General features: G+C 40.3%; 1 protein-coding gene across 1 annotated transcript; it reads right to left on the minus strand.

The window, feature by feature from the left end:
* Positions 1–402: 402 nt before the first annotated feature.
* LOC119735186 (sulfotransferase 1C3-like) lies at positions 403–11,482 on the minus strand. Its single transcript, XM_038208892.1, has 7 exons — positions 11,064–11,482; positions 8,391–8,444; positions 6,451–6,612; positions 4,784–4,920; positions 3,114–3,383; positions 1,892–2,069; positions 403–913 (listed from the first exon to the last, which is right to left on the minus strand). The coding sequence occupies exons 2-7, from the start codon at positions 8,416–8,418 to the stop codon at positions 810–812; spliced, it is 879 nt and encodes a 292-aa protein (XP_038064820.1). The 5' UTR covers positions 8,419–8,444; positions 11,064–11,482; the 3' UTR covers positions 403–809.
* Positions 11,483–12,428: the final 946 nt, after the last annotated feature.

The raw sequence follows: 12,428 nt of genomic DNA on the forward strand, positions 1-12,428 counted from the left end.
ATATATATAGTTGAAAATCAACTGTGAGCGAACAGGTCCTACGCCAGTTTCTGAATGACCCATGACTATTTAAGCGCAGACGCTATTTGAAAAAAATTTCTGAAAATAAATCTTAACTGGCATGGGCTCCGCCAGTTTTTTTTTTTTCAGAGGGGGGGGGGGGGGGGGGGGGGGGCAAAGCTCTTACCGGAAGGCATGAAGTGTTGGATCGAACATTGCACTGACCATCATAGCTGCCACTGCTGCCGTGGAAATCTTGCACTAGTGATAATATGGCAAAGTGGGGCATTTGGCATAACTTTTCTATATACTTTTTGGTGCTTGATACTTTAGTACCAAGATGGCAAGATTTATCGTCTTAAAGATTGTATTTGCGCATTAGGCCCCCTTTTTCCCAAACTTCTTGCTCTCTGACTTGCATTTTCTCAATTTGTCATTTTTGTGTGGGCAGGCTGGCATTGACACCCCAGCGGACGCCCATACTGTTAAATGTGCGACGCCCCAGGGGTACTGGAATGACAACTATTGCATGCTCCAATGACTCGATTCTTAGGGAAACACAACCTTCTTATCCCCAATTTCCTTCGCGCGGTGATCATACAAAAACAGCACATGTCTATGATAGGTTTGTGAACGGTCAAATATACCTGTTAGCAATCGTTTCAACAACATGCATTATCATTTCATAGTGAATTGTGTATTCTGTGCATTTTCTCGATTGTGCTTTTTTGTACAGTTTTGATCGCACTTGCTCATAGCTGTTTGTCAGTGTAATGATGTTCAGCTGGGAATGAGCGCAGCTTGCTTGACTAGTAGAAGGTGAGTCCGGTGCCGTGCAGCTTGTCCTTAATGAGGGCGTCCATGGCTTCGTTCTGTGCCACAGTGAACCAATCTTTCCAACCCCCAACGTTGCCTGTTGAGAAAAAAACAACACCATTAGGACAATGGATGTAGTCAGCAACAGTTCCAATTAAACCCAAAACACAATCAACCTCGTCCCAAGTGCTTATACATTATTTCCAACCTCGTTTGTAATAGTATGCCCTGGATAGGTAACTTTCTTCCTGTATCCCGAGGTGATCCTGCAATTGGCAAATAATGGATTTATATCGTGTACTTGGTGCTGTTATTTCCAACGTGCATTACGTGTCTTCACGTTCATTTGAATTATTACGTCCACACCTTCCCCCCCCAAAATCATTTTCTTTCCAATTTGCTCATTTTAATATGAAATGTGATACTGCATATTGGCTGGAAAAGATTGTAACATTTTCACTTTGAAACAAAAATGTGTTAAGGTAACTCACGCCGCGACAATTTGATTCTGTTTTACCCCAGACACCGCATACAAAAACAAACGCTAACGTAAAGCACAGGCCGGTACCAGGCTAATCCAAATTTGCATACCTGTTTAAAATTTTGCACATGCAAATGATCCAATACCAGGATGAGAGAGCAGTAGTGGTGGGCGCTTACTGCTCGACACCATGGGAACTGTTTTGACAGTAAATGGATTGGTCAACAGACAACAAATTTTAAACGAAGCGATTATCGCGGAGAATCAACAGTTAATATGCAGCATTTTCTCACAGTTCCCACAAACATTTCCCTTATGAACCCAACAATGTATATTAAACTGCCCTTTCTATTTTTTAAGTAAAAGCCGGTTTGAATATACTTTAATGGCGTAAAACCGAACTCAAACTCGAATTTCCAAGCGAGTGTTGGGTTTGGTCAATTTCCCTTCGCATTCGCGTGTAGTTCGAACAGGTCTAAAACAACGGGGTCTACCCAATGTTCCCAAATACATATATGTTCCCCAAAATCCCTAAAGGGTTAGGGTTAGGGTTATAGGGTTTGGGGAACATAGGTATGCACTTTCAACAAGTACCTTTTCGCATAAAGGTACCTCCTGTTTTTATGCTGTGCGGGTACAGTGTGTCCATGTCTGTCATGGGGTTCTTCTTCATGTTGCTGAACGTGCAGTGCTCCGTAATCGCATCCAGTATCTCGGCTGACAGGTTCTTGCCCAGAAACAGACTGACCCTCTCGATATTACCTCGCAGATCCTGAATGAGAAATTGGATTGTATTTAATTTGTTACAACTGATAATGTAATAACCAACCGATAACGTATGTATACAACAATTGACCAATACCGTATCATTAACCGATTATGTAACGAAAATTTACCGATAGTGTAGTAGAATGTGCTACACTATCAGTTAATTTGTGTTACATTATCAGTCCTAACCGATAATGTAACAAAACCTTACTTCACTGTTAGTCAATTTTTGTTTTGTCGGTTAATTGCTATTATAGTACCGATTGGTAATACGTTATCCGTTGGTTATTACATTATCGTTTGTAACACAAATATTCACAGGTTGTCACATGTAAGTCTCAGATTATAAAATCAGTCACCAGTTACATCTAAGCTCACGTGAAGTGACGCCTCGTTGAACTGTCATTAAAGTGACGTATCATCAAATGTTTTGTCATGTTCATACTCGTGACCTGACTAGTCATTGACTTAACTTTGATCTAACTTTGATAACAAAATAATCGTCAATGTTTAGACAAATTGACGAATCTGTCCAAAACCGGTTTTAGAATATTCTCACAGTTTATGAAATTCCGCTGGTCGCAGGTTCAAACCTCCTCCGGTCAATTTCGTTACCATTTTAGATAATTTTACTACATAAATTCAGTTTGTTAAACTGTGTTTTAAACATATATATAATAAAACAAATAAATCGTTTAAAACGTTACCCTCGACAGGTTCTTGTAATTTTGGGTGGTATTGGAACATCGACCAATGAAGATGTATAGGTTTGTACATGCAAATAGTAGGTAAGTATACAGTCTTGTTACGATGTGGCCCATCAGGTTGGCGTTTATCTCCAGTTTCAGTAGCTAAAACGACTGAGAATAGTTCTACTCTTCCTGTGTGGGATGCTAGTCCATTACAGGTTATTGCCAAGCTAATGGGTGAAGAGAGGCAAGTGGGGATGAGATGGCTTGCCCGAGGACACAATTATGGCCAGCAGCTGGAATCGAACCCCTGACCCTGTGATCATAAATCACAGATCCTATAAAGGCCACACTCCCTAACACTGTACATGTATGAATGAAATGCAGGGGTTACCTTTCCCGGTCATCGACCTTTCGTAGAGGTCCGCAAAAGATTTCTCAGCTTTCTCCGGATCAAACATCTTCTCGAAGTGGAAGAAGGACACAATCACGTCCTTTGGGTCGCGGATAACGTAGACAAGCTTGGAATGTTTCTGCCACAGCTGCGGGGGCAGGAGTTGACCTGGTAGATGCGACTTAATGACCCGGGGTGATGGCATCTCAGCCACGATCTTCGGAATGGGTGGCATCTGTAGACGACATTTCAGAGACCAAAAAAACCCCAACAAAGTGACAATAGTGTTTAGCAAACACATACCAAGTGGTGCAACCCACGGCGGCCGGATAACGTGTGGAGACGGCTTACGGCACATCCGTGCGCACATGCAGGCCGTACCGGTACCTCGAGAGTAGAGAATACAAAAACCAATGGGGCATGATCTAAAATGCAAAAATATGCGAATTTGAACCATTAGCATCAGTGTTATCAAAACCGGCCTTCCTTAGCAGAGCTGTGATACTCGAGTTGCATGAATACATTATATGGCCGTCCACCAACCAACCAACCAACCAACCTACTCACCCACCCGCCGACCAACCATCCAAATGACATAAGAAGCTCAAGCCCACGGCATGTTTCACATCTAATCTAACACAAAAGTATGGCCGTCTAATGCCTGTGTTGGGATAACTCTTTAACTATTGTATTAACACTGTTAAGACTATGACTGATAAGATTATTAAATAAGAGAGAACATTGCTTGAATTTACACAAACGATTTAGAAGTACAAAAACGATGTAAGAAGTGAAAAGATTAAGTGTTTTCCATTTGCAAACTTGCCTAGAAAGCGTTGCTTGGATATAGCTTTTTTTATTAAATAATCCCAGGGGAGGATCCATGATCCCAGTATTGCGGACAGGCATATATATATGTCTTATAATATTTGTCGTGTGTGCTCAGATTGCGACTCCCCTCCACTTGAAACTAAGGCAAACCTAGGTTCTAAAATTCTTTAAAACAATTTCCATTTAGAGAGGGATTCGATGATATTTTGCTCTACCCTAAGGGGATTAAAATATTGTTTTAAGGGCGTGGAAATTCACTGGATCATCTGAAAGCGTTCCAGATTTCGGACAGTTTTTCTGTAAAGAAGACCCAGTAAAGTAGACCCAGGGGGAGCTCGAGGGAAGGGTCTGTCATGACGCAATGGGAACGAGGTTGAGACCCCCTTGTTCCGCCTCCATGCATCCCCACACAATTCGGGCGAGTCGCAATGCAGTGCTCCACCCAGAGTTTGCCACGCAGAATTCCCCTTTTCTCCAGTGCATTGTGGTAGATGGTCCACAAATTCGCAATTCGCAGCTCGGTACATTTGAAATTGTTCATTTTTCCGCCCAGCAGTTTCGTAAGCGTATGATTCGAGTATCTGTTTCCCCATTTCTTTTCATTTTATCGATATGGTGTTTTTTTGTAAGGCGGCAGATGCCCCAATCTATGACATATTAGCTCAAGTTTTCTACTGACCTCATTCAAATGGGCCATGTTTTGTCGACCGTAAACCTGAAAAAAATGGACTCTCCAATGCAAACTCTTGGTGGTGCAGTCATTTTGAATCGCCCGAATTAGAAACGACATTGATGTGAACCTACACTTTTCCATTGTCGTGCTCGCGCAGGAATCGTCTGATCAATGTACGGCACACGGAATATGGTATGCCTCCCGTTAACTGCTTCCAGGTTCCCGTCATGCATCACGCAGGACACAATCTCTTGCACCCAAGTTGTACCTGTTCAAAATAGTTTAATGAAATGAATATGAAAAGTGTAACACATTGCTACGTTAAATTACGTTCAAACAAACACTGAAAAAAGGTGGATAAAACACTGTAGGGTATGTTATTTGCCCAATATTGGGAAGTATTAATTAGCCGAAGCGTGTCGGCATTTGGTATATGTGACTTGCCGTATCAATATGAGGAATAACCCCCACCTTTGGCTTTTCACGTTATGTACATCATGCTAAACGCAATTCTGATAATTGGCTTTCCAATGATACAAAATTTACTTCTGTATCTTTATTTATTCCAACGATATGCCGCAGGAACTTCAACAGTGTCCTGCCAAATTTCAATAACCTCATTTCAAGAAAAACGGCTTTGAAAACAAAGACATACATTTCGCCGCCAACGACAGTGAAAAACATTATTCCGTTTTTCCACTTTTGTTGGTATTTTTTTTCTCCATTTTCCAACGAAAATGCATAGTGTGTATACCGAGACACGTTGGTTATTCAAAAATACAAAACAATCAATATAGATTTTGACACGATTTTTCTAGAATATCCGACTCCAGGCATCCATTGCTCAAAACAGTTAATGGGGGACATTCCTCATTTTGCCTTAGTAGGTCACATATTGAATAATAATTGACAAAATACCAAGCAATTTGCAGATAGAGTAACACAGAATGCTAGGCAACAATTTGATACAAATAGTGGATATTTATGAGTGCAATTTTTATATTACTTTCATGAGATGACAGACAAAATATTCCATTCCTCGGTCGCGAAGCCGAGCGGAATGGAACATTCTATCTGTCACCGAATGCTATTATTATTACCATTGCACGAATTGAAATAGTTTTTATTTGTTTTATACAAGCCTTAAATTAACCTTTGTCGTGTGATTGGTAGCTTATAAACTGTTACTATTAATGTACAACATCAGAGCTGTGTTATAGCGCAACAATAATGCGACTGCGCAATAGAAGTTATATTCACCTTGGAGTGGAACTTCTATTTTTTTTTTTTTTGGCAGTGTGGTCGTACCGCGCGTTGGGACAATAATGCAATGACACAGGATTAGCGACCCGTCAATCATATTACGGGAATGTATTAAGGCGTTGTTTAACACAGAGTTTCTCATGATGTCGTCACCGTTTTCAAGAAGAGGCGAATTTAGTATTTCACTGTCTGAACAAACATTCGAGATAATCGCGTTTAAAGTTGATCCTTTATTCATCCGACAATTTGAAACTTAAAGATGCATAAAATATGCCAGATTTAGGTATCAGAGGAAAGAAGAGCTTCTAATCTTCCTAGATGTAGCAAACTTTAAGAAAATTAGGTGATTAGTTTTGCAGAATTAATCAATTAAGAGAAGTGGCTGTTCGTGAAAACGAAAAAAAAAATAGACCAATTAGCAACACATTTCTCAAAACGTATTCATTAAAACATTCATATAAATCTAAAGATAAAATGGAATTTGCATCGGGGCGATGAGTATTCAATATTTGGTGTTTGCCCTTCATTAACAAACCTGCTTTGGGATATGTAACGACCCAACAGTCATCTTCTCTGACGTCATACGTCTTGAGTTCCTTAACCACCTCGTCTACTTCTGGGAATAGAGGCACTCCTTCGTAATCGCTTAGAACTCGAGGAAACTCGTCCGAAAACCGTCGGCTCAAAACTTCCCTAACTACAAGACAAAATAATATAAAAGTTGCTCCCCCAAAAAAATAATAATAATAAACTTTTGCAAGCAGATATCCCTTAATTTCTCAACAAGTTCCAAAACATAACTACTCCATCTTGATGGAGCATAATCAATTATACGTTTGGGTATATTCAGTTAAAAATGTCATGGAAATCCGTTTATGCAAACAAGAAATCTATCAAGGCCATGGGTTTTGCACCCATTCCAATGAGATGGGATTTCCCGGCCACAGTGAACTTAATTACATCAGAGTTAAAAGACCCATTACAATCCGAACCACTGATATCACTTACTGTGTTAATCCCATTGAAAAGAGTGAAACCCATAGCCTTTTATACAATCTGTTAAATCTCTGGTTTTCCTAAACGGATATCTGTGGATTTTCAATGATTATACACAAGAGTATAATTATTATTGAAGGATATCTGCTTGCACAACTTTTTTGGGGACACCCTGTAATTGTTTGGGGAAAGACACACAGTATATTGTATTCTCACTATTGACACACCTTATCATCTGCCCGTTTTATTGGTTTAAGGTTATGCGACATTATTGTGTTCATTAGAAACACATCGGGTTCCTACGGAGCTCTGGAAGTGCCATCCGACTTGTTCAGATACTGACTTATTTTATCTCCAGATGACGACCAAATACTGGCAAGATGACGACATCCTGATATAATTTGTTAGGGATGACGACATCCTCAAAGTAGGATGATGACATCTCGTCGTAATCTAATATTGCATGACGACATCCTGAAAATCGGGATGACGACATCTTAAGACAATCTCTTCTGGCATGATGATATCCTGAGATAGTTTTTTTAGGGCATGACGACATCCTGAAAATAAAAATAAGGACATCCTGAGATATTACGGGGTGCATTGAATCCATCATGGGAACGCACAGACATCATGACCTCTCATCATCAAATAAATACCATGTATATACAGCGATGGGGTGAATTGGATACAAGCCACACGTCCACCTGTGCGTTTTGAAGATGGCTTCAATACACCCTGTGATAAATGATGTCACGATGTCGTCACCCAGCTTCCAGGATGGCGTTATCCCATAACAAACTATCTAAGGATGTTATCATCCTACATTCAGAATCTCGTCATCCCATAATAAATTATTTCAGGATGAAGTCATCTTACTTTCAGGATGTCGTCATGCCATAATAAATTATATCAGGATGGCGTCATCCTATTTTCAGGATGTCGTCATCCCCTAATAAAGTATCTCAGGATGTCGTCTTCCTCAATTTAGGATGTCGTCATCCCCTAATAATTTATCTAAGGATGTCGTCATCCTACTTTTAGGATGTTGTCATGCTATAATAAATTATATCAGGATGTCGTCATCCTATTTCCAGGATGTTGTCGTCCCATAATAAATTATCTCGCGATGTCGTCATCCTACTTTCAGGATGTCGCCATCCCCTAATAAATCATCTCAGGATGTCGTCATCTTGCCTGTATTACGTCGTCATCCTGAGATAAAGTAAGTCAGTATATGGACAAGTCAGATGGCACTTCCAGAGTTCCGTATGTTCCTTCGCCAAGTTGCTACGGACGCAACATTGAAACAAACAAAAAACCGTCAACGGTCGACGTAACAATACAAGAAAACATGTTGATTCTTGAATGCCCAAATTGACACTGACACACGGCAACAGGTGATTTCACTTTAAGGGACAAAAAAAGAGAAAAACATCAACAAGTGTTGTCCATCCCAGGCCTGTGGTGTATACTTACATTCCTCGAGAGTTACATATTTTTCCATGACGATCCAGGGGGCCAAAATCAATCCTACGCGGATGCATATAAAACAATACAGTACATTTAATGCTTAGGTTGGTCGGCAATATACAAATATAACGTGGTTTGAGGGTGGACAGTCGATATTCGCTCCCCGAGGTACTTGAAGTTGACAAACTAGTTTGTCAATACCGAGGGGAGTTAATATCTGCTGTCTACCCGAAATAAACCATGTTATATTTGTTTTACTATACCATACATATTCAGCGCCGGTTTTTTTCGTTGCAGTATGCACCTCAAATTGTTTTTTTTTTTGAAAAACATGTCCAGTTCACCAAAAGAATCGTATTGATCAACTTCACTAGTTCTGTTCGTTTACAGTACAGTGCAGCTGTAAATAGAGTAGTTTGTTGTACGACATTCTTTTGTACAACATTCTTTTGTACAGGATGCATCTTTATTGTCCATCAATATATTCTTGTTCGGCATCATTGAGCTCGGGAAAATAACGCGCCGTGCAACCATCTCTTTGTGTGTAGCTCGTTTGGGCGATGTTCGCGCGTGCGTACTACATCCGTGCGACAGTTCCACGATTGCTTTGTAAAGCGCATGCGTAGAGGACTGTGGTAAACAGCAAAAATATCATCTGGCTCGTGATGGTGAATTGACCAGTGAGATTTCGGCTCTCGATTATGAATATATATGAGGTATAGTAATTTCAATTAAAAACATCATTGAACATTCAGCATCATCACCATATAAAGTGGAACAAACCAGTCTCGAGAGTGTTATATTTATGTGCATCAAACTTACGGACATACTAGTTCTGGTCAGCCGTGTGCGTTGAATTGTTTTCAAGAGCTAATCTTTGTACCTGCAGGCATTTGCAACTGTTCAACTGAATTAAGTCATTGTATATAATTATTTTTAGAAAGGTTATCGTCATTGAACTTTGGAGTAAAATATATTAGAGCAAGGGTCATTTATTTTTAAGCCAGGGGTCTTTTTTTTTTTGGAAATGACCATTGCAAGTGTTTAGTGGGTACTTTTTGAAAGGTTACAGCTTGAGGAATTTGAATTGGCTAGTCTTATGGTTACCTGGCGGTGGACCTGGATGCCAGGGGCAGATAAGTGACGTCACATAAGCAGTGTTTACCCTTACAAAAATGTCCCATGACGAAGCCATGGGATCCCCATGGGACCCCATGGGGAACCTATGGGAATCAAATGGATACACATGGTGGTTTCTTAAAACACCATGGAGATCTCTTAAAACACCATGGTGTCCCATGGAAACACCATGGTGTCCCATGGGAACACCATGGACAGCTAAAGAAACGCCATGGTGTCCCTTGGGAACACCATGAGCAGCTACAGTAACCCCATGGCACCACCATGTGGTCTCATGGTGGTCTCTTTGAATACATGGTGGTCTCTTAAAACACCATGGCGATCTCTTAAAACACCATGGTGTCGCATGGGAACACCATGGACAGCTACAGAAACGCCACGGTGCCCCATGGGAACACCATGAACAGCTACTGTAAACCCATGGCACCACCACGTGGTCTCATGGAGGTCATTCTAAATACAATGATGGTCTTTTAAAACACCATGGTGGCCCATCTAACGCCATGTCTAGTCAAAGTAATCACGCCATGATGTACCATGGGAACACCATGGACAGCTGTTGTAACACCATGGCACCACCATGAGGTTTCAAAACCACCATTAAAGCAGGTCCACCATGAAATGTTGGGGTGACCACCACGGGGGCCATGGTGACCAATGGCATCGCCAAGGAAATGCTTTTCTACTCAACGGATTTGCGCCCATGGGGAAATACCATAGGGATTAACACCATGGGATCGATGAACACCATGGGAACGATGAACACCATATGGTGATGAACACCATGGGGATGAACACCATGGGGATGAACATCGATGAACACCATGGAGATGAACACCATGGGAACACCATGGGGATGAACATCATGGGAACACCATGGGGATGAACACCATTGGAACACCATGGGGTGCACCATGAGACCTTTTTTGAAGAACTGTGTCAATTTTGAGTGTTCTAAATGCATTTTATTTTAAATTTTGCTATTGATAATGTAAGTCAAATGAAGAATGCAGTCTATTTTTATGTGGAGATTTGGCCGATAAAAATACTGTGGCTAATTTTCATTCATTTATTATTATTGAAAACAATTTATTATCAAAAATAATTAGGATGCTGTGATTTTATGGTACAACCTTACAGTGTAATTAAGAGTTGTATCGGTCTACAATGAACAGTTTTATGCAAGTATTTATTTTCCGATGAATTTGTGGACCTTTTCGGTGTTTTTTAATTGCATATTTCATAAATAAAAAATCACACAAAAATCCAGGCGGCCTCCAAAAAGGAAGCGTGCGGGGATGAGAAACGTGTTTGTTTTTTACTTCACCTAATTTGTCACAATACCCATCTGTATATTTGCATTTGCAAACTTTAAAAAATACGATAGTTATGATTACCAACCAATATACAATGTACTTATCACTAAAACTCAAATATTAAGAATTCACCCACATAAAACATCCATGTACATGTACAAACATTGCCCCAATATGTGCTGAACAGTACATGTACATGTACATAAAGCCCATGCATACTTACATGTATATTGCAGGGTACACTGTATCGATCCCACAACCATATGTGTAACCTTACCGCCCTGTGCAGTGCGTGACCCGTATAATTATGATCCATGCGTGTTTCCATGTACAGTGTGCATTATCCATGCAGGGGTCACGTTCTGCACTTGCAAGGTCACCCACAACACGGATCCTACACACAAGGATTAACGACTCGGCCAAACTCCTGGTTATATACTTGTGATATTACGGCCCGTACTGGTGGCAAATACCATGAATACGGAGGCTTTTTTTGGGGGGGGGTTATTGCAAATGTTGGCACTAACAGCTTTCGTAGCTTTCAGATTTGCAAGGCTTTGCGCCCGATCTGGCCTCAAAATTTGTCAAGCCAGCAAATTAAATTTTTTAATATTCATGAGTCTACGTTTTTGGTCTTTATTATTGAATTCTGATAAGTGATAACCCTAACTAACCATGGTAATGCCATGCCGAGCACAATATGTTCAGCTTTCAGATGAACAATGAAATGTCGCTTTTGTTTCATCGGTTCGCCATCTTATTTCTCTAAAAGCCTAATTAAAAACAAATTTTGGGTAAACGGTGTTCTCCTCGAAATTTGACGTTGATTTCCCGGGTAAATACTTCATCTACGACGACAAAAACTGCACAATATACCATCTGTTATATCCTGAAGTATTTATTTTTAAACAATTTTGGAACAATTAAATCTTAAATAAGGAGTAGTTTTCCTTACAGTTTTATGAATATTTTCGTTTAAGATGTCTTGAAAAAACCAACACAATAGGACACCTGAAAAGTTTGCGATTACGCGCCAACGGGTATTAATGCCTGTTATCACGCGTCTAACCAATTAAGGCAAGTCCGCTCAGTGCATTTTGTACTAGAGCTCGAACAGTCGTTTATCCTGGTGTCTAGGATCCGTGCCCACACTAAGTGTGTGGAAGGTATGCATGGGGCAGGACATGGCAGAATTCAAAACAGTGAATACTTGTATGAAATAAGTGCCTCACTTCTGCCTGTAAGCATAGATCAATTGCCAGTATAATATACTGTGTTGCTGTGAGCTTGAACATACATTAGATAGACATGTTACGTTTTCTGGATGATAACTGGACCGAGTGGATCGAGTCATGTTGAATGGATCTTGCAGTGCGTCTGTCTAAACACAGTACTGTTAATGTACCGATAAGTCTGGATTTTGATGTCTCTACTCTCTAGCATGTCTAGCTAGTGCCAATGCAGCAATTTGTGTCAAAGACATTTACGTGCATCAGTTAGGAATTCCCAACACAACTTCATAGAATGCAAGTGGGGTCACAAAACTCTACAATTTGTCATTGGCATTATATAATATTCAGGCCAGTTT

This window comes from Patiria miniata, unplaced genomic scaffold (genome assembly GCF_015706575.1).
Source record: "Patiria miniata isolate m_02_andy unplaced genomic scaffold, ASM1570657v1 HiC_scaffold_29, whole genome shotgun sequence".
In the NCBI taxonomy this organism is placed as follows: domain Eukaryota; kingdom Metazoa; phylum Echinodermata; class Asteroidea; order Valvatida; family Asterinidae; genus Patiria; species Patiria miniata.

Excerpts from the sequence above, each read along its gene's own strand:
- LOC119735186 (XM_038208892.1), bottom strand. The coding sequence starts at position 8,418 with ATGGAAAAATATGTAACTCTCGAGGAAT. Across the intron at positions 6,613-8,390 it reads ATATGTAACTCTCGAGGAAT|TTAGGGAAGTTTTGAGCCGA; the intron begins GTAAGTATACAC and ends TTTGTCTTGTAG. Across the intron at positions 4,921-6,450 it reads CGTTACATATCCCAAAGCAG|GTACAACTTGGGTGCAAGAG; the intron begins GTTTGTTAATGA and ends TATTTTGAACAG.